Source organism: Abramis brama (genome assembly GCF_963993115.1).
Source record: "Abramis brama genome assembly, chromosome: 22".
In the NCBI taxonomy this organism is placed as follows: domain Eukaryota; kingdom Metazoa; phylum Chordata; class Actinopteri; order Cypriniformes; family Leuciscidae; genus Abramis; species Abramis brama.
The window spans coordinates 31,562,870-31,588,861 of record NC_139984.1 but is presented as its reverse complement, the minus strand read 5'-3'; the positions used below and the strand labels follow the sequence as shown (position 1 = coordinate 31,588,861).

General features: G+C 35.3%; 2 protein-coding genes across 4 annotated transcripts in view; one reads left to right on the top strand and one right to left on the bottom strand.

The window, feature by feature from the left end:
• Positions 1-25,992, top strand: part of LOC311072984 (uncharacterized protein) — a 1,552,487-nt gene that overhangs the window by 14,811 nt on the left and 1,511,684 nt on the right. The gene's annotated exons all lie outside the window — the stretch shown is intronic.
• The window catches only part of LOC311072929 (cyclin-dependent kinase-like 5), a 62,268-nt gene that overhangs the window by 19,774 nt on the left and 16,502 nt on the right, over positions 1-25,992 (bottom strand). For all 3 annotated transcript variants that reach the window (XM_084098298.1, XM_084098300.1, XM_084098299.1), the window contains exons 3-8: positions 22,167-22,201; positions 8,174-8,219; positions 5,073-5,209; positions 3,274-3,394; positions 2,329-2,388; positions 1,386-1,476 (exon numbers count right to left, since the gene is read on the bottom strand). In XM_084098298.1, the coding sequence (XP_083954424.1) occupies positions 1,386-1,476; positions 2,329-2,388; positions 3,274-3,394; positions 5,073-5,209; positions 8,174-8,219; positions 22,167-22,201 (490 nt within the window). The remainder of the gene's footprint in view (positions 1-1,385; positions 1,477-2,328; positions 2,389-3,273; positions 3,395-5,072; positions 5,210-8,173; positions 8,220-22,166; positions 22,202-25,992) is intronic.

The following is a 25,992-nucleotide window of genomic DNA, read 5'->3' as shown; positions in this document are numbered from 1 at the left end:
TTAGTTTACGATCTGACAGTCCTGTCCGATACATGATTCGATAGAACTGTTACACATAGAAAGACATGAAGAGTTATTAGCGTATGGCGTGTGGTTGATGTCCAGTGTTGCTGAGCTGAAATACATAATCATGTTTCTCTTGGTCTCCTCAAAGTCACGCTGGAGTTTCTCCTCAGTGTATAGGCTATAATCTGTGTGTGTACACAGCCTTAATAAAAATGGCGGGTGCTGGTGTTTCGCGTGCGTTCAGCCAATCAGCGAACAGCACTGTAGTTCCTATAGCGCTGGTTTAGACCGACTCTGGAGTAGGAGTAAGGGCGTTTCACAACTGAGAGTCGCACCAAAGTCCGAACCAAGGCTCATGTTTTGATACATTTGGTTAGTTTTGGTTTGGTTTCACATTGCAGTTATGCGAGCGCACTAAAGAACTTTACATACACACTTGCGTCCTGTCGTCATCATCTCTGTGGGCTGCATCTCGACATCGATTGGTTAGTAAACGGACGTGCGTCTGACGTCAGCGTGTTGTCAGTTCGGCGGGAAACTTTGCCAAGAATGAATGAACAGACGCATATCATTCCCACTATACTGTTATTATTACAGCATTACTCCCTGCAGCTCCAGCTATACTCCAGGCTAGCTCACATTCGCCAAATCAACGTCCTCGTTGTGCGAACATTTAACCGTCGCCGGCAGGATGCAGGAAAAGTGTGTGTGTGTGTGTGTGAGAGTGTGTGAGTGTCTGTGTGTGTGTGAGAGAGTGTGTCTATGAGAGTGAGTGAGTGAGTGAGTGTGTGTGTCTGTGTCTGAGTGTGTGTGTATAAATGTGTATGTGTGTGTGTGTGTGTGTGTGTGTGTGTGTGTGTGTGTGAGAGAGTGTGTGAGTGTCTGTGTGTGTGTGCGAGAGTGTTTCTATGAGAGTGAGTGAGTGTGTCTGTGTCTGAGTGTGTGTATAAATGTGTGTGTATAAATGTGTGTGTGTGTGTGTGAGTGTGCGTCTGTCAGAATGTGTGTGTGAGAGATAGTGTGTGAGTGTCTCTGTGTGTGTGAGAGAGTGTGTCTATGAGAGTGAGTGAGTGTGTGTCTGTGTGTATAAGTGTGTGTGTGTGTGTGTGTGTGTGTGAGTGTCTCTGTGTGTGTGAGAGAGTGTGTCTATGAGAGTGAGTGAGTGTGTGTCTGAGTGTGTGTGAGTGTGTGTGTGTGTGTGCATGAGTGTGCGTGAGTGTGTGTGTGTGTGTGTGTGTATGTGTGTGTCTCTGTGTGTGTAATAGAGTGTGTCTATGAGAGTGAGTGAGTGTGTGTCTGTGTATAAATGTGTGTGTGTGTGTGTGTGTGCATGAGTGTGTCTGTGTGTGTGTGTGAGAGAGTGTGTGTGTGTGTCTCACCCCAGCAGCAGTTCTGGTGAGCGGTACCATCGGGTCGCCACATACTCAGTGTAGTTCGCATCGGTTCCTTCAGAAAGATCCCGAGCAAAACCTGCCAGAGGAACCACAAGATCTCAGAGAGCGTCTGATTGGAGGAAACCCTGATTAGCATATCCGCATCACAGTTACAGCTTCTCAGGTGACTCGCCTGAACCCCCAGTAATCTCACATGTGTCTGTTTCAGATTTACCAACTGTGCTCAAAAACACTGAAATATCATTTTTCCTCCGTCACATATTTGTTTCTATCACCACATGTCCCCTTATGGACTCCATACATTTTGGATATTTTTTTTAATATTATCAAGTTTATTATATTTTTCATTTCATTTTGAGTTTTTTTTTTTTTTTTTTTTTTACAGTTAACAACTCTAGTGCTTCAACATTTCTAATGTTTCCTTTCATTTTTTCCATCTATTATGCTTCGCAGCTCAGATCATTTAACAAGAAATATTTGAGTTCATATTAAGATCTCTGACTTTTGCAGACTTTGGAGCAAATCTGAGCACAGGAGAGACATAAAAGAGATGTTATCGGTGATCTTTCTGTCATACGTGATGATTTTGAGCAGCACAGAACGTGTGTGTGTGTGTGTGTGTATGTTCGGCTACTTTTCCCAATAAAACAATGAGAGCATGTCCAGAATGGAGAACAGCCTGAGTGTCTCACAGCGAGTCTGGAGTGAGAGACAGGCGATCTGCTGTTGTCTCGCTGAGTCAAACACACACACACACACACACACACACACACACCATACATAAGTCTGATACGGGACAGAATGCTAATCAGGATTCACTCCACCCATATGATTTGCATAGAGTGTGGGTGTGGCCAATGCACACAGTCCTGTGATGCGCATCAGACGATGATTGGTGCTTCACGATCACATGACCGCAGAAACTCACCGAAGTCGCACAGTTTGAGCACGTCATCAGAGCTGATGAGGAGATTCTCCGGCTTGATATCTAGAGTGAGATAGACAAATCTATACAATCAGCATGTCAAATATTTTATTACAGGTGGTAATTCTGTGGACAATAATTAAAATTAAATATTAGAATGAAAAAAAAAAAGGATTTTTTTTAAATTATTATTATTACAGGTGGTCTTGCACCACTGTGCATAATGATTACAATTAAATAATACAATTAAAATATAATTGATTTTATCTTTTATTTTATCAAAATATAATTAATTTTATTGCAGGTGGTCTGGCACCTCTGTGGAGGATGATTACAATTAAATAATATAATTAAAAGATAATTATTTTTTTTTTAATTAAAAATAATTAATTTTATTACAGGGGGTCTTGTATCTCTGTGGTTGATGAATACATTTAAATATTATCTATCTATTTTTAAAAATATATATATAATTAATTTAATCAAACTAATTTATAATTAATCTGATGTTTAAAATAAAATAATTAAAATATAATAGACTTCTTTTTTTTATTTTATTAAAAAAATGTTTTATTACAGGTGGTCTCAAAGCTCTGTGGATGAAGAATAAAATGAAATGATATAATAAATTTATATATATATAATTCATTTTATTACAGGGGATCTCGTATCTCTCTGGATGATGAATACATTTAAATAATTAATTTAATTACAGGTAGTCTGGCACATCTGTGAATGATGATTAAAATTAAATAACATAATTAAAATATAATAGATTTCTTTTGTTTTTTTATTAAAAAATATTTATATATATAAATTAAAAAAAATATAAATATAAATAATTTTATTACAGGTGTTCTCACACCTCCGTGTATGAAGAATAAAATGAAATGATATTATAAAATTCTTTTTTTAAATATAATTGACTTTATTCCAGGGGTGTCGCACCTCTGTGTACGATGTCGTTCTTATGGCACCAGTGAATGGCTTTGATCAGCTGGTAGATGTACGTCCGGACCTTGTCAGGCGCAGCTCCGTTCGGCATGTCCTCCAGCAGCTCCAGCATGTTCTGCAACACACACACACACACAAAATCACCAAAAAATTTAAATTAGCCCATGATTTACTCACCTTCAAGTCATCCTAGGTCAGGGATGGGCAACTTCAGTCCTGGAGGGCCACTGTCCTGCAGAGTTTAGCTCCAACCCTACTCAAAAAAACCTGAACAAGCTAATCAGCATCTTAGGATAATTAGAAAGCTACAGGCAGGTGAGTTTTATCAGGGTTGGAGCTAAACCCTGCAGGATAGCGGCCCTCCAGGACTGAAGTTGCCCATCCCTGTCCTAGGTGTATATGACATTCTTCTTTCAGACGAATACAATCAGAGTTATATTAAAAAAAAGTCTTGGCTCTTCCAAGCTTTATAATGGCTGTGAATGGGTATATTTTTTGAAGTCCATAAAAGTGCATCTATCCATCATAAAAGTGAATCTATCCATAATAAATGTGCATCTATCCATGATAAAAGTGCATCTATCCATGATAAAAGTGCATCTATGCATCATAAAAGTGCATCTATGCATGATAGAAGTGCATCTATCCATCATAAAAATGCATCTATCCATCATAAAAGTGCATCTATCCATCATAAAAGTGCATCTATCCATGATAAAAGTGCATCTATCCATCATAAAAGTGCATCTATCCATCATAAAAGTGCATCTATCCATGATAAAAGTGCATCTATCCATCATAAAAGTGGATCTATCCATGATAAAAGTGCATCTATCCATCATAAAAGTGCATCTGTCCATCATAAAAGTGCATCTATCCATGATAAAAGTGCATCTATCCATGATAAAAGTGCATCTATCCATCATAAAAGTGCATCTATCCATGATAAAAGTGCATCTATGCATCATAAAAGTGCATCTATGCATGATAGAAGTGCATCTATCCATCATAAAAATGCATCTATCCATCATAAAAGTGCATCTATCCATCATAAAAGTGCATCTGTCCGTCATAAAAGTGCATCTATCCATGATAAAAGTGCATCTATCCATCATAAAAGTGAATCTATCCATAATAAAAGTGCATCTATCCATGATAAAAGTGCATCTATCCATGATAAAAGTGCATCTATGCATCATAAAAGTGCATCTATGCATGATAGAAGTGCATCTATCCATCATAAAAATGCATCTATCCATGATAAAAGTGCATCTATCCATGATAAAAGTGCATCTATCCATGATAAAAGTGCATCTATCCATCATAAAAGTGCATCTATTCGTCATAAAAGTGCATCTATCCGTCATAAAAGTGCATCTTTCCATCATAAAAGTGCATCTGTCCATCATAAAAGTGCATCTGTCCATCATAAAAGTGCATCTGTCCATCATAAAAGTGCATCTGTCCATCATTAAAGTGCTCCACACTGCTCTGGGGGGTTAATAAAGGCCTTCTGAAGTGAAGCGATGCGTTCGTGTAAGAAAAATATCCATATTTAAAACTTTATTGACTAAAATAACTAGTTGGGCAACAAACTCAAACTCCTCCGACATTTCTCTTTAATAATTCTCGTTTAAGACTTCTAATTCGTGACTGGCGTTTCGCTCTTTCCTCTGTGCTTCCGCGTTCGTCATTACGTCATGCGTAAATCGATGCGTACGGCAAAAGAAAAGCTTGGAAGAGCCAGGACATTTTTTAACGCACGGCTGAAGATCTCCAGAGTCTCGTCTCACCTTCTCCACGTACTCGAACACCAGGTAGAGTTTCCCCCGCCGCCGAAACGCCTCCTTCAGCTCCACGATGTTCTCCTGCTTCAGCGTGCGGAGCATCTTCAGCTCACGCATGGTGGTCTCCTTCACCTCCTCATTCTCTGAACACACAGTCAACTTCACTTCATTTATACAGCACATTTACAACCAAAGAGCTTTACAGAACAACCAGATAAATCATAAGAAAATAATACCTGCATAACAACACATAAAACACAAATAAAAGCAGCAAAGCTAAGAGCAACCTAGCGGAGTAGCAAAACAGTGTCAGACTTGAGTCACAGTAACTTTTTATATTTTTCTAAAAACGAATTACTCGAGTGCCTCCTGGGATTGTTCAGATTCTGTTCATTCAAACTGAAGTAGAGCCAGAACAAGTAACAGAACCTAGAAAGTCATTTGTTACTTTAAAAAAAAGAGGAAATAAATGTATTTGTTACTTGTTATCAGTTGTAAAGCAAAGTAACATTACTCTTAAAGGTAACCAGTGTTGTTTTAGTATTATTTATATACTATTAAAGTTTTTTATTAATATTCTGAATGGGCTTTTATTTTTGTATATTCAATTTCTTGTTAATTTTAGTGTAACTTTTAGGAGAAAGAAAGAAAGAAAGAAAGAAAGAAAGAAAGAAAGAAAGAAAGAAAGAAAGAAAAAGAAAGAAAAAGAAAGAAAGAAAGAAAGAAAGAAAGAAAGAAAGAAAGAAAAAGAAAGAAAGAAAGAAAGAAAGAAAGAAAAAGAAAGAAAAAGAAAGAAAGAAAGAAAGAAAGAAAGAAAGAAAGAAAGAAAGAAAAAGAAAGAAAGAAAGAAAGAAAGAAAGAAAGAAAGAAAGAAAGAAAAAGAAAGAAAGAAAGAAAGAAAGAAAGAAAGAAAGAAAGAAAGAAAGAAAGAAAGAAAGAAAAAGAAAGAAAGAAAGAAAGAAAGAAAGAAAGAAAGAAAGAAAGAAAGAAAAAGACTTTGACTTTTTAAAGCAATTTATTTTTAACATCTATAAAACATAATTTATCACAACATTACCATTTAAAAAAGAGATCTTCTCCTTCTATACAAATTAAACCTCTGTTTACACACCATTTCTTCTCAAACATTAGGATATTACAATTCATTTTATTAAATTCATATTCTAATCTTATCCTAGATTCAACCAAGGCCTTAAATAAATTAACCATATTGACTTTTTGTCCTTCTATTTCAATTTTATAAGTCTTTCATATGGCTAATTTTGCTTGACCAATCAAAAAATTTGAAAAAGTACAGATTTCCCACTTATCACGAGAATATTTACACCCAAAAATAAACACTGTTTTTGAAAAAATTATCCCTAAACTACTCAAAATTCTATCCAAAACATTAAAAAGCGGAGATAATTTACAACATTCGCAAAAAACATGAAAAACTGTGTCAAGTTCATTACACAAAGTACAAAATGAAGAATCTGAATATTCACATTTAAACAGAAAAACTTTTGTTGGTAATGCACAATGTAAAATGCGCCACTGTAAATCACCAGACCTCTTTGCCGCCATGAAGGTGATTTATTCTCTGTCACTGAGAGATGAGATCTCCATTTTGTATCTCTCCTCTCTCTTAACTGTCCAGCAAAGAAAGACTTTACACAAACCTTATATAAGTTTTGCTTGTTCATTATAGAAAAAGGAAGGCTTTGTAAACCTTTAAAAGAGAGCAACAAGTTCTCATTATTATCATTATCATTTCCATGTTGGTCTACCTGTGATGTTATATACACTTCTGGAAAAAGAACTTTGAATGATTATTACCAGACATAAAATAAGTTATATATTCCCACAAAGATGTAGGAAAGGATGTTTTCAAATTCTTTAATATGTTTCCAACAATTCTCTCTCATCTACCTCCAATATTTGTAGTAAAATGTTGTACTGAAACCCACTCTCTATTTGTCAAATCAATCAAATCGCCAACTTTAGTTACACCAGCTAAACCAAAGTTAGAAATATCAACGCTAGACATATTAAAAGTATGGGAAAACCAGGGATTGTGAAAAAGTGGTTAATTAAAGCCAAAATGTTCTTTTCGCTCCGGCTTAAAATAACTCCAAGCTTCAAACACAGATCCATAAAACTTGATCTTAAACATGTCCTTTACAACATTTTCTGAGATCATAAACATTTGCTTATCAAAACCCATCTTATTTTTCCCTCGTAGAATGGCAAGACTAAAACTGATCCACGGTACAGAGTCCAAAGAATAAAGCAGTTTCTGGGCAGTTTGTAACCTCATGGCTTTCACCTTAGAGGCTAGATGAATCAGTCCTTGACCGCCCTCGATAACAGGAAGACAAAGAACCCCTGGAGGAAGCCAATAATGGCCCCCCCAAAAAAAGTCAAGAAAGAAAGAAAGAAAGAAAGAAAGAAAGAAAGAAAGAAAGATGGATGGATGGATGGACGGATATTTACAGTTAGTAATATATTTTCAGTTTCAAATTCATAGTAGTTTAATTTTTAGAAATGTTGTTAGAAATGTTGTGTCTTGTTGCCTCTTTAATATTACTATTTAATATATATATTTCTTTCTTTTTTTCTTTTTTTTCAGTTTTAGTTTTTTATTTACTGTTAGTAATTTTAGTGGTTAAACTTAAACTTATTTGAATTAGGCAACACTTCTAATGTTCTCTTAGTTTGAGTTTCACATCTAATATTTATATTTTATTTTATTTTATTACAGCTTTATTTCAGTTAACAAAAATGTTTTAAATTAGTTTTAGTTAACGATAATAACCCTGAAAGTGACACTGGAACCGAACACAAAGATAAAGGTGTGCGTTTATGTAACTTTATTGCACAACTTGCATGCATATTAATTTCTAATCATAACTTTAAGTTAAAGCTGTTTATTATTTTGATATATTAGAATGCTTATAGAACACATGCTATTCTATAAATTTGTTCTTCAGATCAATACATGTTGAGGTTATTTGAATATAAGCGTGTCACATTAATATTTCTTTCATGCGATGACGAGTAAACGAGCTCAGCTGAAGATCGCTGATGTCCTGAACCACACGAGCCGTTTAAAACAGGAGACTCACCTTCACTGTCCTTGAACTTCTTAATGGCCACGATTTCATTCGTCTCCTGCAACAGAGAAAGAGTAAAACACAACATCAGACGCTGAACCAGAACATCTCCCAGCCAGAAATACTGGATTATGCACTATTAAAAAAAACAAAAAAGCACATTTTTTGATTATTTAGCGCTTTTTTCACCACATATGTGTAACAAACCGCAAGTCAGTGACACTCAAACTGCAAGTGTCAAACTAATTTTCATTTTTTGTTGCTTATTGCGAGGAATATTTCACATACACTACAGTTCAAAAGTTTGGGGTAGTTAATACTTTTAATTGTGATGCTTCACATTCTTTTGAACTCTCTATTCATCAAATGATGCATCAAAATGCACGACGATTTCCACAATATGACCAGCACAACTGTTTCCAAGATTGATAATAATCATAAATGTTTCTTGAGCGTCAAATCTTCATATTAGAATGATTTCTGAAGGATCATGTGACACTGAAGACTGGAGTAATGATGCTGAAATGATCACAGGAATAAATTACACTACTATATATTCACATAGAGAACAGATGCTTAACATTGGAATAATATTTCACATTTTTTACTGTATTTTTGAGTGCTAGTTGACTTCATCTAGATAAACTTCTGCTGATGGATGACGTCATTGCTCACGTCATTGTTGTTCTTACAGTTCAATTAAAGCCATATTCCTAATAAATGATTAGCATATGGTTACCAACATATGGAGAGGAACTGTGTCGCAGTTACACACTCAGCAGAGCACATTTACACTCACAATACAGTTGGCGGGCATTTTGGACCCTGTGAATGTGTGTTGAGGAGAACTAAAGGACTCGACACACACACACACTCTCTCTCTGGCCTATTTTACACTCTCAGTGTCTCTATATCCTCCCAGCATCCTTCAGTGCTCTAGATTCACACTTCAGTGTAAAACTAACTCTTACAGACACAGCTGAAATAAATCTCACTGACACTGAAGAACATGCAAAAGCACAGTTAGGTGTTCAGAAATGTGTGTTTGCATACAGTATGTTAAACAAACACTGATCACAGCAGCAAACGTTGATGACGGCACATTCATGCTTAATAAATCACAAAATGCTACATCTTTCTCTATACATATACACTGCCGTTCAAAAGTTTGGGATCGGTACATTTAAAAAATATTAGTTTTTTTTTAAAGAAGTCTCTTCTGCACACAATTATTTGATTAAAAATACAAAACAAACAGTAATATTGTGAAATATTATTATTTTCTATGTGAATATATAGTAAAGTGTGATTTATTCCTGTGATCAAAGCTGAATTTTCAGCATCATTACTCCAGTCTTCAGTGTCACATGATCCTTCAGAAATCACTCTAATATGATGATTTGATGCTCAAGAAACATTTATTATGCACCGATTTATCAGGCAATATAAGCAATTTTTTCATTCTATATTGTATCCTGTCAATCAAAAGGTGTGGAAAAACAAGTCAGATTGCAACTCTTACCGTGTGTGAAGAAAACACAGAAAATGTTTTCAGAAAAAACACAAAAATATCGTGTCGAATTTACTCAAAAAGTTTCAAGACAGCGCCACCATGCGGTCAAAAGTTATAATGAGATTTAAAAAATGCCAATAACTTTTGATTAAATTAGCCTGTTGTAACTAAACTTGTCTTAATAGATTCCTTGGCTCATGCCGAGAAAATAGATACCTATTTTGCCATAACAACCGCCATTTTGAAAATCTGCTTTTTCGTGGCGATAGTCGAAACCGTTTTAATTTACCGCATCAACAAATTTGACGGCATAATGCCAAACTGCATCTGAAGCTGCATCTCAGGAAAGATTTGACACACTGACACCAGACTTTGTGTGTGTAATTGTCACCCAACATTGAACACACTCAGATCAATTTGGTGTCAGCGCCACCTATTGGTCAAAAGTAATAAGCAAATATGTCAAATTAAAACTGATTGTATTTATCAGCCTTCAACCATTTTGATTAAAATCAACTCCAGATGTCTTGATTTTTTTTTGCTCTTCATTCTGAGAGTGAGTGACAGCTCCTCAGTGACCTCTGACCCCTGCTTCTCCTTCTCTGTCTCGTGTCTGTGGTCGTGACAGCGTACGTTTATTTTGTTACAGAAAAAGCACAAGTTTTCAGGTGAATGTGTGAAGGTCTAACGCTGGTGTCCTTGCTGCTTGTTTCTGTGTAATGAAAGTAAATAAGCACTTGGGCAAAAACAACCGAAAAAGCATCAGAAAACTTCTTCATAACACAATAGACGAGGATTTCATTGATTAATGACTAACTCAGCCCAGCGGGAGTCTGTTAGAGACAACAGGAAGTTGAGATGAGGACAGACGAAACACAGGAAACACATGCAAAAACACAACAGTCATCAGGACACGGGACGTGAGAAGAGGACGGTTATATATTCTGTATTGAAAGCTATTTGTGGATCTGCTGCACATGTACACAGATATTAGATTTACATACATTTACATAAACAACGCTGTTTGAGAGAAATGGAAAGCGAGAGATTTAAAAGGTTCCTAATTTTGCTCCGGAGTCTCCTATAATTGGTTTACATGCACCCAAGGTCAAAAAACACTTTCATTTTCTCATAATTTACCCTGCAGCATCAGCTCTTTACTGGTTCGAAGATTCAGTCTTTCTAAACCCCGCCTTTCTGAGAGCTTCCTCTGCTCTGATTGGTCAGATGGCTCAGTCTGTTGTGATTGGTCTACTCTGCTCTGATTGGTCAGATGACCCAGTCTGTTGTGATTGGTCTACTCTGCTCTGATTGGTCAGATGACCCAGTCTGTTGTGATTGGTCTACACTGCTCTGATTGGTCAGATGATCCAGTCTGTTGTGATTGGTCTTCTCTGCTCTGATTGGTCAGATTGGCCAGTCTGTTGTGATTGGTCTACTCTGCTCTGATTGGTCAGATGATCCAGTCTGTTGTGATTGGTCTACTCTGCTCTAATTGGTCAGATTGGCCAGTCTGTTGTGATTGGTCTACTCTGCTCTGATTGGTCAGATGACCCAGTCTGTTGTGATTGGTCTACACTGCTCTGATTGGTCAGATGACCCAGTCTGTTGTGATTGGTCTACTCTGCTCTGATTGGAAATATTTAGAAAATATTCAGAACCAATAAGAACAACAACAATGAATGAAAAAAATTAACAAACATAGATCATCTTAAATCATCGATTCAGTTGTTTCTAAAAAACATAAAACTATCATTAAATATGTAAATCTTTCTATGATGCAGTGAATCCAGAAAAGGATGTAATAGTTCAGATAGTTAACTGAGGCACAGGTCAATATTACTTTTGTGTAACATTATTAATGTTACATACATATTAATGAAAAATATTTGTGCAGCAATAGTGAGAAAATGAAGCTTTTCAGCAAGCACTTATCTAAACCACAACCAGAATCAAAGCCATAACCATAAAATAAAATAAATTATACAAACAAAAACTATCAAATAAAACTACAAAATACTAAATAAATGCATAAACCAATAAATGCATAAATAAATCAATGCATAATAATTAAACTAAAATATAAGTGACTCCTGCAGTTCCCGACGCATGTGTTTGCTGATGATAAGAGCATGGACTGGGGCGTGAGAGCTGAACTGGTTTATCTGGGAGTGCAGAAGGGTTTCTGCTCACCCTGAAGGCTCTCGCGCTTCATACACACCACAGCTCAGTGTCCCTGTTAAACACACAGCTCTGAAACATGAGCCAATGCTACAGGCCATCCAGCACATTTAAATATAACAGGAATTAGCATTTCATGCATATTCATATCCCTCTCACACACACCGTCTCCTGATTGGCTGAGCCCAACGGATCCTCGCTCAGATGAAATGAAAACAAGCCGAACAATGGGAGAAGGTGGTGAGACATCAGCGAGACGCCCGCGCTATTTTAATCTCTCTGACAGCGTGACCCGCTCGCTTTAGCTGAGACACGGACACACTGTGTGAGTGTGTGCATTACAACAGGTGACGCTTGGAAAGAGCTCTTTCTGTCTTTCTTTCTTTCGTCTCAGAGTTCTGACCCACTTTATGTTCTCTCCACAAACACTTACTGAGGAGAGATCTGTGTCACACTGAGCCTGATAGCATTTGTTGGACATATGTGTGATCCTGGATCACAAAACCGATCCGAGTCGCACGGGTATATTTGTGGCAATAGCCAACAATACATTGGATGGGTCAAAATTATCCATTTTTCTTTTATGCCAAAAATCATTAGGATATTAAGTAAAGATCATGTTCCATTAAGATATTTTGTACATTTTCTACCAAAAAAATTGACCCTTATGACTGTTTTGTGGTCCAGGGGTCACATATTATTAAATCAAAGACTTTTACACTAATTTAACTATATTTGCATTTTGCATTATTACAAGATTCATGTATAAAGTTTTCTGTTTTTATTTCTCATCACATAAAAAATGACAGCTACAGATTGTTAAATAGATGCAAAGGAACACAAAACCAAACACAGTTCATTATGCAAATATATGCATGGAAGAAGGCCAATCACAATTTGCAAACATGATGATGTCAACGTTAGTCAGACATTTGAATGCTGAACATTCTGAACAGTGCATATTCAATTACATATTTCATATGGCTCACGACTGCAATTTAAAATGAGATTTTTTTAAAAAGCTCCAGGTTTGCTGTGGCTGTTTGTAGGGATTATATTACTATATTTATTTATAATTATTATTTATTTATAGTACTTCAATGTAAAAAAAAAAAATATATAGTATTTATTAATAAAATAAATAATAATAATAATGCCAGTTTAATATAACAAAAAAGCTTTTGCAGGTTTACTGTGCTTGTTTGTAGAGCTGCATGATTTGGCAAAATATTTGGTGATTATTACTATAAAATAATAATAATTATTATTATTATTACTAAATAGAAATATTAAACAAAATAAGAAATGTTACTAATGTAATATTTACTGTAAATTTAATTTAAAAAATTCTAGTATTGATTTAATATTGGTATAATACTGGTTTGATGTGAATTAACGGCTGAAGTTGAATAGTTCTCGAGTGAGAGGATCAGAACAAACACAGACAATAGAGGAACATCAGTCCACTCCAGATGTTCAACATCAGCCCACAAACACAGACAATAGAGGAACATCAGTCCAGATGTTCAACATCAGTCCACAAACACAGACATGGTTTGAAACACGGAAACATCCGGATCTATGGAGGACACGATCCACAGTCCGTCCCTGAATCTGACCAGTGAAAGCAGCCGTGGGGGTCAGAGGTCAGAGGTCACACAGGTTAGTCAGTGAGCGGCATTCCTCTGCAGTGCAAACACTGAATCAGACGAATGTTTAAACAGCTTTAAAACAAACACACTAAACGTAAAAGTGAATAAAGTACAGAGATTTGAACATGCGTCATCAGTAAAAAGTGATCAGTTCACTTAAAGGTACAATATGTAAGATTTTTGCATTAAAATATCCCAAAATCAAGGCCAGTGTTATATATTTTGTTAAGTTGATTACTTACAATATCCCAAATGTTTCCAACTATTTTTAAATCGTGAGAAAATTGCGATTTTAACCAAGGAAACGGGGCGTTAGAGCAGGGGTGAGCTGGGAGTCGCCAGTCAATGGCGTCATATCCGCGTTACCCTCGGTTTCCGCTCGTACTGCGTGGAGTCCTGGACAAATGCGGAAGTTGTAGTTGTAGCGTCTATCAAGCAACAAACATTAGCTTGTTTCGTGCAGTCGTTATGGAACACAATTATTCTTTACTGATTGCAGCTGGTTCTGTTGACAAAGCATGCTTAATTTGATATTTTCCAAATGTAGCATTCGGTAATAGTTATGTTTATGTAAGGAAAGTATTATTGCTTTAGGTTTGTGTTTAGTTTATTGACATTGTTTATCACGTCTGGTGTTTATGGCCATGTAAATAAACATAGCATGTGTTATACATAAAGATTAATCAGTATTTTGGCAAATGATGTGGGTATGTTCGAATGTACTTTTAACACGTAAAACTGCGCCGCGTTATCACAACAATGAATTCAACACATACAGTAACATCTATGATAACCAATTTAGTATTAAACCTTACTTTTCTTGCGGTTAATTCATTTTAATGAAATAAAAGTGTGATAAGGTTCAAGAGTCAGGAAGGAAGAAGACAGGGGCCGGCGTGACTGGGACTCGTACTTTATTAAAATAAAACAAAACAAACAAAAGTCGCGCACAACGCGCATTCACCGTGGCAACCGCGACGGCACAAAACAGTTCAAAAATAAGAGCTCGGATCCACCGGTTTTCTTTCTCTGCGTCCAATTTACCCAATAATACTGCAATAAGACACAGGTGTTCGTCATTTGCACTTGACCTACTTACGTCCCGCTCGTCTCGTTTCTCTCTCTCCCGTTACAGACCGCGCTGAACCACGCCCCCCTCGCCACTAAAAGCATGTCATTAAACCTCATCCATGAACATGATTTTTCGATTCCCGTCTGACTGATTTACATCCACGGTGTCGTTTTCAACAGTTCCCATCATTCCACGCTCCTTCACATCGTCATCAAGCTACGCCGTTGTTGTTGTTTGGAATGTAGCGCCCTCTAGCGGCAGAAAATGTTGCATATTGTACCTTTAACTTAAAAAAATTTAGTAAACCCGTTGCCTTAAAATTATTAAGTAAACAAACGTAATGCTTAATTGAAAAAATTAAGTTATGTGAACTTGACAATTCCACATTACTTAATTTTTTTGATTAAGCATGAAGTTTATTTAATAATTTAAGTTTAAATTTAAGTCAACTGATCACTTTTTACGTTACAGGGTTGAAGATTGTCTCTAATAATAATGGCCTGTGTCATATTTAATGGTGTAGATTCACATTTTATTGAGTCTCTGAGAGACATTATCAAACCACAACATGACAGATCTGAGATCAGCAACACTGCGACACGACACACACCACCGACGTTCAGCAGAGAGGCTCATGGGAAACTGATCTTGTGATTTTGGGTTTCTAGAAGCGTTAAACATTTATCCTCCACAAACACATGCTTGTGTGATGTGGCTAAAACTGGATGGGGTCCAAAAGCCTCAGGTAAGATGCACAAGTGAACATCAGCCTAAACAAACATTTCTAACCAGATATCGTTTGCTCAGACTCGTGGGAGCATGTTCATCTCTCTTTAGTGTGTAGTGTTGCTGTTTGAGCATGAAAATATATCAGTGTCAGTGTTTCTGAACTCCTGAAACGCCTCCATTGTAGTCTTGAGTTTCTTCCGGGAACAAACACGTCACAATATTCCTCATTATAATAATTCATACGCAGAATAAAGGGGCGGGGCCTGGTTGAGTTAGTTAGTAGTGTGTTGAAACTGGCGGTTATGGTAAGGGGCAGGACATTTCCCAAACACACTCAAAGCGCTCGACCAATCACAACACACTGATCCAGCCGACCAATCAGAGCACAGTGTGCTTTTCAGAAGGAGGGGCTTCATAGAGACAGGAAGTGAACAGAGCGTTACTGACAGACTGGGAAGAGAGGAGCCGCAACAATGGAGAATATGAGGAAATAATCAACATTCAAGCAGGAAAACCTGTTCTAGTAGAGCCTGAAACTACATCAAGACTCTGAGAAAGGGCGTAATAGGTCGTCTTTAAGTGTGGTTGTCAACATGGCAGGTTAAGAATGGACAATTAATTTTTGTGTGTGTGTGTGTGTGTGTGTGTGTTCAGGGCTGCGGTTTGTCTGGAGCTGCTTAAATCTGACAGGTCGAATCGGGTGAGGGAAATTAAACGTACACAAACGAGATGTTCATGTTGGTTAAATCCTCTCAGACGCATGTCAAGACTCGATCGGAGAGAAACAGGCCAAAGCACGACTGCATCTGCTGATCATAAGCTGATGTTAGTCACCAGCCACAGCCTTCAGAGAAACACAAGCAGAACCGTCTCTGGAACTAAGAATACATGCTGACCTCCTTCTCACGGTGCGCTCGGAGAGGAGAGCACAGGTGCATTGTGGGAAATGAGAAACCGCTTTAAGGAAGCAAAGTCTGAACTTGATCAACTCTGATCAGTGATAGACCAATATATCAACACCAGTGGACCGTTAACTGAGCCAAACCTGGCAGATCATCAGAAACATGCAGAATCGACCAGCACTCAGATATTTTTAGAGACAATTTTGAAGTGAATATTGTGTAAAATACTGTTTTTTTTATTCGGTAAAATATTGTGTTTTGAGGAACATGGGAGTGTGAGAGGACGCGGAGGGGTCTGCTGAAAAGTTAAAAATAAAAAAATAAAAAAATAAAAAAAGATTAAATTAAATATGTTAAAAATAAAATAAATAATTTAAATTTAAATATACAAATGGATCTGCTCAAAAGTTAAATAAATACAAAATAAAATAATTTAAATATATTAAAAACAAATAAATATAAATTAAAATAAAAAAAATAAATGTACTATGGGATCTGCTGAAAAGTTTAGAGAAAAATTATGTAAAATGTAAATAAATAAATATAAATTAAAATAATTAAATTAAAAGATACTTAAGGGATCTGCTGCAAAGTTTAGACAATAATAGTGTAAAACATAGCAAAACAAAAAATAAACCGTAAATAAACAAAGTTTAATATTTATAAAATTAAAATAAATAACATTAAATAAAACTTACAAATTAAATAATAATAATGTAACATTTAAATTGTACTAAAGGATCTGCTAAAAAGTTGAGAAAATCTGTGTAAAATGGAAGTAAATAAATACTAAATAAATATTAAAATAAAATAGATGCATATTAAAATTAAAATAAATTGATTAAATAAAAATTACAAATTAAATAAAATCTAAATTAACCATTACATTTAGATGTATAATCTGCTAAAAAGTTAAAGAACTAGTGTATAATGTAAATTAATTAATTCTAAATAAACATTAAAATAAAACCCATACATATTAAAATTTAAATAAATAACATTACATTTAAAAAAAAATAAATAAAAAAAAATAATAATAAATAAGAAAACATTTAAATAAAAATGTAAATTAACATTTACATTTAAAGACTGCTAAAATGTTAAGTGAAAAATAGTGTAAAGTGCAAGTAAATAACCAATAAAATAAAATAAATAAATACCTATAATTAGTTTTTATAATGTATATGAATATTAATTAAATATACACCTAACTGGGCTCTTAAAGCTTAATAGGATTTAATTTTTTAATTCATTGCTTTCATTTTTTCACAGTATAATTTGAGGGATTTTCATTATATTTGTGGGTTTGATCAGAACATTATAAACCCGCCGCTGTCAGTGTCAGAAACTCCAGTCTCATAACCAGAGGAACCTGATGAGGACCCTGATGACTCCACAAACTCAGTTTAACACGTCAACATTAGTCAGGCATCTAACGCTGAACTTCACACACATCTCTAATGATTCAGAAAGCTTGCACCCTGGAATTACAGAAGCCAGCGAGTCGAAAAGTGCTTCTGATCGACATGTTAACATGAGGCGTGAACAGAGACGCGATCACACACACCTGTCAATCAAACCTTCAGATGCGTTATCATCATGATCAGCTCTGAGTCTCAGAAATCAAAGCATGCGATACTGAAGCATTTACAACAGAAAACACCCACAATGCACTGCGCTTGACTTCATCTTCCATTTCAGTGTGATGAATGAAGCAGAAGATTGATTTTCTTTTAGACAAATGTCTTGATTGGACTGTCAAAAGCTGAGATATTTTTACACAAAATTTAAACCATTTTCAAGTAACAGCTGAACACGCATCTTTTTCGGCAACACTTGATCCATTAACACTTTATCCTCTAATTCTATAACTATTATCTTTATAAAAAAAACTAAAAAAAATAATAAAAAAACCTTAGATTAAACTGGGAAGGGTCACAGCACTTGCATATTGTTGTCCATGTTAGTTTCACTGCTTCTATTGCTCTCATTTGTAAGTCGCTTTGGATAAAAGCATCCGCTAAATGATTAAATGTAAATGTAAGCGTTTTAAAAGGGCAAAAGATAGACTTGATTTAGATTCTAACTGGACAGAATTAATTATGATGATGTCATGTGACAACAATAGAACTTATTACTGTTTGAAAAAACGCAAAAAGGGAGAAAGGTTTAGATAGAAACTCGTATAAATTTAAATAAATAATAGTGCTGTCAATATGTATATATATATATATATGCATATGCATGTGTGTGTGTGTGTGTGTGTATTTACAAACTTTTGTTAGATGTGATTAATCGCGATTAATCGATTTGACAGCATTAATAAATAAATCTTAAAATAAATAATAAAAATAAGACTGAACTAACTAAAATACATTTGGCTAAAATAAAAACTTATTTAAAATAAATAACACTGATTTAAATAAATAAATAAATAAATAATGTATTTTTTAATTATTAATTTATTGATAATTAATTGACGAATTTAATAAATAAATAAGTTATAATTAATTACTAATTAATTATACATTTATATATAAATTACTACTCTATTTAAAAAAAATACATTTGTTTGAAATAAATAAATAAAAACAAATAATAAAAAATATGATTATATATAATAAATAAAGTTTAATAAATAAATAAAATGATATAATAAATAAAATATTGAAAAATAACAAATATGATTCAAATGAACAAAATGATGAAAAAACCCCCATCTAACCGTACAGTACTATAGTGAGTAATGATATAACGCATATCATTTTTTCACATATTTATAAAGCGTCTGCTAGATGATTAAAAGTAAAGGACTGGAAACTCCTGATCTAGCGAACATGAGCGTGACATTTACGGTGATGCAAAATCACATGTGAAGTGTGTTTTAAAAGAGCGCATGCTTGCAATGCACTGGCCCAGCGTTTGAGGCTATATTGGCCGTGTGTGTGTGTATGTGTGTGTGTATGTGTGTGTGTGTGTGTGTGTGTGTGCGTGTTGGCAGTAGATCACAGTCAGTGTGAATTATACAGCGGATAATTCCCTTTATTCTGGCTGGGTTTCTTTCATGTCAATGGCCAGGTGCAGCACACACACACACACACACACACACACACACACATATTAATCTGGACTGTAGAAGAAGACAGTTTACACTGTTAACCGCTATATGCTTGAGCTGATACATTTCAGTGCGATCACGCACAGCGAGAACAGCTTGTGTTCATACACTTGTGTATATTTTGGGCTTAAAAGGGCCATTTGCAGATCTGATTTAATGTCATGCAAGCAATATACAAACTGCATCATTATATTACAGAAGGTGTTTTTCTTTACGGCGAGTGCTCATGAGAACAGAACATCAAGAGCATCACAGACCACTATACGCTTACATGCACTTAAATAATCCCTTTATAATGGGATTGATGGAAAAGCGTTCATGTAAACACTTCAGTCAATCAGGTTGAAAGGGTGATCAGAAATAATCTGATCGACGTCAAAAAATTGAGCTACGATAATAATAATAATCAATAATAATATACTAAATAATGTAATATAATGCAAAACTTAATGGAAAGTGCATTCTCAGTGAACAGGGTTTTGCAACTGGGGTCAGGGGAAAAGCTGGGAAAAAAATGGAAAAAATGGAAAATAAACAAATAAGCAATAAAAATGAGATGAGGCTACACTATATTAATGCATTATTTAAAAAAATCAAATAAATCACATATTAATACATTAGTTTAAAATAAAAAAGATTAGAATAACTCAAAATTTATTTAAATAAATATATAAATAACTTAGATTAAAATAACAATTTAATTAAAATAAGCAAAATTTGATTGAAATAATTAAACCAATTTGACTAAAATAAAAAAAAGTCAAATTTGATTTTAATAAATAAATAAATGAATTTTATTAAAATAAAAATATTGATTAAATAAGTCAAATTTGACAATTTTTTTTATAAATAAATAATTTTATCAAAATATTAAATAAGTCGAATTTGACTGAAATAAATAAACAAATAATAAATTTAATTTAAAAAAGTAAATGATTAAAATAAGTCCAATTTGATTGAAAAAATACATTGGTTAAAATAAAAATTATTAAATAAGTCAAATTTGATTGAAATAAATATAGAAATAAATGATAAATATGATTAAAATAAAGAAATTATTAAAATAAGTCAAATGTAATAAATAAATCAAATTTGATCTGAATATGGCGACTGGGAACTGCTCATGCACTGAAGAATTGTTTGGAAATCGTGTAATATAGGAATATCTGAATCAGACTGCACCATTTAGGGTTCGTATAAACAATTTCCATTAATGTAAACAAATGTACAGTCAATAAATCACACATCAGAAATCATCACACATCTCTCTGCAACAGTAAAGCTGAAGTGTGATTGTAAAGCGTGACGTGCAGAGAGAATCGCATCGTCCAACAGGAAAAGACTGCAGGTGAGAGCAGCAGATGGAGTGAACCGAGTGTGTTCGGGTCAGAGAGTGTGTGTGTGTGTGTGTGTGTTAACAGATCGAGGCTGAGGACCATCTGTCTCACGGCCGCGGGGATACGGACCCGCTCTGCTCATATAACCGGAGGAGATATTAATAGATAAACGCACATATGTCACATCACGGACACTCAACAGAAACCTGTTACTATCGGGACCATTTTAACACATGGAAACTACAGCAGAATGCACTGAAAACATCAGTTTAAATATAAATCTCCTCTGAAATCAGAATCAGAAATCAGAAATGTTTCTTGAGCATCAAATCATCATATTAGAATGATTTCTGAAGGATCATGTGACACTGAAGACTGGAGTAATGATGCTGAAGATTCAGCTTTGATCACAGGAATAAATCACACTTTACTATATATTCACATAGAAAACAGCCGTTTCAAATAGAAATATTATTTCACTTTTTTTTTTACTGTATTTTTGATCAAATAAATCCACCCTTGATGAGCAGAAGATACTTTAAACAAAAGCATTTAAAACTCTTTATTATTCCATTATTACACTTTTTAAAGGATTAGATCTTAAGAATTTAAATTTCCTGATAATTTACTATTTATTTTACTGTTAATGTCTTTCTTTCTTCATTTTTCTCCATATAGTGACTTCAATGGGGTCCAAATCTCAGTTTCAGTGCAGCTTCAAAGTCTCTACAGGATCCCAGCCGAGGAATAAGAGTCTTATCTAGACAAACCATCGGCCATTTTATACAATAAATAAACATTTATAGACTTTTTAACCACTAATGCTCGTCTTGCACTAGCTGTGATGCACCACACATTACGTAATCACGTTGAAAGGTCAAGCGTGACATAGGCGTAAGTACCGACCTAGCGTTTACAAAGCGAACGTGCAAAGACTTAGTCTAACGCCATTTACAAACAAACAAACAAACAAACAAACAAATAAATAAATAAATAAATAAAAGGTAAAACAACCAGTTTTTCACCCTATCCTACATTTTTTAACCGGAACACGCGTGACCTTTGAACATAATTACGTGCAAGACGAGCATTAGTGGTTAAAAAGTCTATAAATGTTTATTTTTTTGTATAAAATGGCCGATGGTTTGTCTAGATGAGACTCTTATTCCTCGGCTGGGATCCTGTAGATACTTTGAATCTGCACTGAAACTGAGATTTGGACCCCATTGAAGTCACTATATGGAGAAAAATCCTGCAATGTTTTCCTCAAAAACCTTCATTTCTGAAGAAAGACATGAAGAAAGAAAGACATGAACATCTTGGATGACGTGGGGGAGAGTCAATTATCGGGAAATTTTAATTCTGAAGTGAACTTATCCTTTAATTTCTTTAAAAAAAAAGTCATTTAAGGCTGCAAATGAGCTGAAATACATTAAATGACTTGTTGTGTGCATAAAAACGTGATCTGAAGTCTCTCCAGAGAACAACGCTGAGCTCGTACCTTGTGTCTGCACTTCAGGACGACACCGTAAGCTCCTGCCAGAGAAAGAGAGAGAAACAAAAAGGTTTTACTCAAACTTTCACCCAGTTCTACCTGTCTTTGTAAACACGACTCTCAGCAGGTTCATCAGCCGAGCCAAAACCTCCGTCCAACAAAACCCTGAGCGTTTTGTGCCTGATGAATGAAGCGACTGAAGGGAGGAGGATGGAGAAAGACGAGGCATTGATTTACACACCTGACAAAGAGAGAGAGGGAGAGACGTTAAGAGAACCACAAGAACATCTTGTTTTCTCTTAAGACCTTCGGGACGGGATGCAACCGAGGAACAAATCGCTGCCAACACATTCGTTTAATCAGCCCAATTCATTATGAATCTCACATGAGCGCGTTTAGCCCAAACAATCCGGCAATTGGCACGCAGGTGTTTGTGGGTTCTGGCTCTATCTCTGGCACAAATCTACAGTCCCGCAGGATCTGAGCTCATCTGAACAACAGATCCGAGAACAAGCTCAGAATCACGTTCACCACAACCTGCTCGATGTCCAGAGCTGCAGAGCTCTTGTAGAGTATATTAGGGAGACTCGGTTATTAAGGTCGACATTGAGTTCATGATGGGGTGGGCGATACACTGTAAACACAGTAGACACTGTGGCTTGTGGTTTTCCAAAGTTACGAGCCTTTCAGTATTTTCACAGGCCACAATTTTGACGTTGAAACCATGGGGAAAATATAGATATTGTTAATAATAACTAATAATTTGGAAGCAGGTAAATTAGGCTGCTGTCACTTTAAAGGGACGGTTCGGAGTAAAATCAACCTAGGGTCCTTTGCACCATGACCTCGAGCCAAACACCCCCAGAAGCCTTTTTTCCCTTGGTTGAACATTATTAAAGTTAGAGTTTATTTAGAGATATCAGCCGCATGGCTTAGTGCAGGTGCTAATGGATCCAAGGCTGTATCTGGTAAATTACCGCACTAATAATGCCCAGAATGGACCAAACTTCTACAGTAGCACAAATAGGTTCTGTACTCATAAAACGAGTCATTGGAAAGTTTGTAAGTACATCAGGAGTTTATTTAAATAACACTTGCCTGACGGCTAATGCTACCGCTAACCCAGACGTCGACGTCACTTCCGTGATTTGGGAAAAGCCCGTAAAAGTCCTGGCAGAAAAGCGATGCATAAAGATGTAGTGTAACAACGAATTTTAATTTTTTCCGAAGTGTAAACAACTTAGTGTTAACTAATAATTGTTGCAAACTGGTACTACCAACAAAATATTAGTGCATTCCTGGAACTGAGTGTTGTTACACTACATCCTTATGCATCGCTTTCTGCCAGGACTTTTACGGGCTTTTCCCAAATCACGGAAGTGACGTCGACGTCCGGGTTAGCGGTAGCATTAGCCGTCAGGCAAGTGTTATTTAAATAAACTGCTGATGTACTTACAAACTTTCCAATGCCTCGTTTTATGAGTACAGAACCTATTTGTGCTACTGTAGAAGTTTGGTCCATTCTGGGCATTATTAGTGCGGTAATTTACCAGATACAGCCTTGGATCCATTAGCGCCTGCACTAAGCCATTCGGCTGATATCTCTAAATAAACTCTAACTTTAATAATGTTTGACCAAGAGAAAAAAGGCTTCTGGGGGGTGTTTGGCTCGAGGGTCATGGTGCAAGAACCCTAGGTTGATTTTACTCCGAACCATCCCTTTAAGACCAAATGCACGGATCCATTAAACTGTTACACGTGCATTTTCTTTCTCAACTGTTTACATTCACTTAAAACATAACTGACTGTACTTACATGGATACTCACCAAGAGCATTTTAACATTATTTTGTGTGTATTTAAATGCAATAAGCAGCAAAAAATAACTCAGTTTAGTACTGAGGGGAGGCTTTAAGTGCCGCACTTTGGGTGTTTGAGCACAAAATTTTGCTCAATATGCACAATCTATTCACACCCTGTAACTGCAAAAATATTAATCCGGAGCAAATGAATGGAGTGAGTGAGGAGAGGCGGGTTCGTGTGTCACTCACTGTCTGAGACACTACACTCACGTGATGTTGCTGTGCTCCTCGGTCACGAAAGCTTATCGTTTTGTGAGCGTTTTTAAGCATTGCTGTATAAAAACGTGATTTTTAATAGGGATGCACCGATATTAACATTTTGGTCGATAACGATAACCGATAATTCTTTATATTTGAGAGCCGATAACCGTTATATTGGCCGATAAATCTAAATCCAAATTTCTATATAATTTTAACCTGATTACAAAAACAAAAGTCTCACTATTAAAATCCATGTCCCAAACACACAATTAAAATGTTCTCATTATAATTTTATGAAGCCGATATGACATGTACGTCATATGTTGCACTTTACTGTATTTTCCTTTTTTGAAGTGATTCCAATCATATTTCAATCAATTGAAAACCATCATGGTGAACAGTGCGCATCTGAAGTGTCTCAGCTGAAGGAAATAATACATTATTTATTGGATTTAATATATTGGACAGATTTTCTTATCAGGCCGATAACGATAACATTAAAAATGAACATATATCGGCTGATACCGATATAGTGGCTGATATATCATGCATCCCAAATTTTTAACCACTGAAGTGCAGTAAGCAGCGAAAGACTCATTGCGCTATATGTGTGCGGTGTGAGATGGTTTCTGATCGAGAGACGCATGAAGAGTGTGTGAGTCCTGAAATGAGTTCTTTCTGCCGCCTTATTGGGCTTGAACAATCAAATACACACACTTATGTGTCAAAATGCCACAGTCAGTTATGTCTCAAAGTCCCCCTGTAGTCAATAATTTTATCCCTTAAAACTCATCTTTGATCACCAAAATTACATATTTCCTTGCAAAAAAAATTCTCCATGCCTTAAAATAGCTTGAATGTAACTCGACACCCTTGCCTCATTTAGTAAACCCGGTTCTATGAATATGCAAATGAGCCCCGCCTCCACTCACTCACTCAGCGATCCACTCGTTGACGATCACATGCAAAAACAAGATAGAACCAACAAAATATTAATAATTGATTATGTATGCTGTTTTCTGTGAGCTTTTTGATTTTCTATGCATTTTTTTGCATAATAGCTGTAGTTTGCCTTTTTTGCCAAATACTTTTGTCAGATAAACCAAGTTTAGTGTTTTGATTTCCTTTGTATTTAAATATTTAAAATATATAAAATATTTCCACATATATACACACACATACATATATACATACATATACACACACACACACATATAAATATATATATATAAAAAAAATAAACTGGAGTAACTGTAAAGAAGAACTCAAAAGCATGGTGTGTTTTTTTCCCCCAAAAAAGATGATTCATATGATTAACGATGATGGAGCCACCATTTCATATTCTGACATAATAAGATGTTAAGATTTGATAACTTCACTGTCATGAATAATGAAAAGGAAAAGACATTTATTATAGATCAGGATGATTTTTACTTCAGCATTGAAGAAAAATCAGACATTAAAAAGCTTTAATATCTTAATTAGACAGCAATGAGATTAAATGGAGAGCAAATGGAGACTTGTGATGAAGAATCTGCTTTTCAGATGTTTCTCTTGACAAAAAGACTCCAGTAATCTCACACGTCTCTCAGTGAAACTTATATAACTACAATACATACACTAGAAACCATTTTTACTCAGAAATTGCTAACAAATTTCACAAATAATAAAAGAAAAGAAACGGTAACACACTTAATTAAACATGAAATTTTGAAGTAGAAATTCTTAAATATTATTTTCTTGTAAAATGTACTACAATAAACTTTGTTT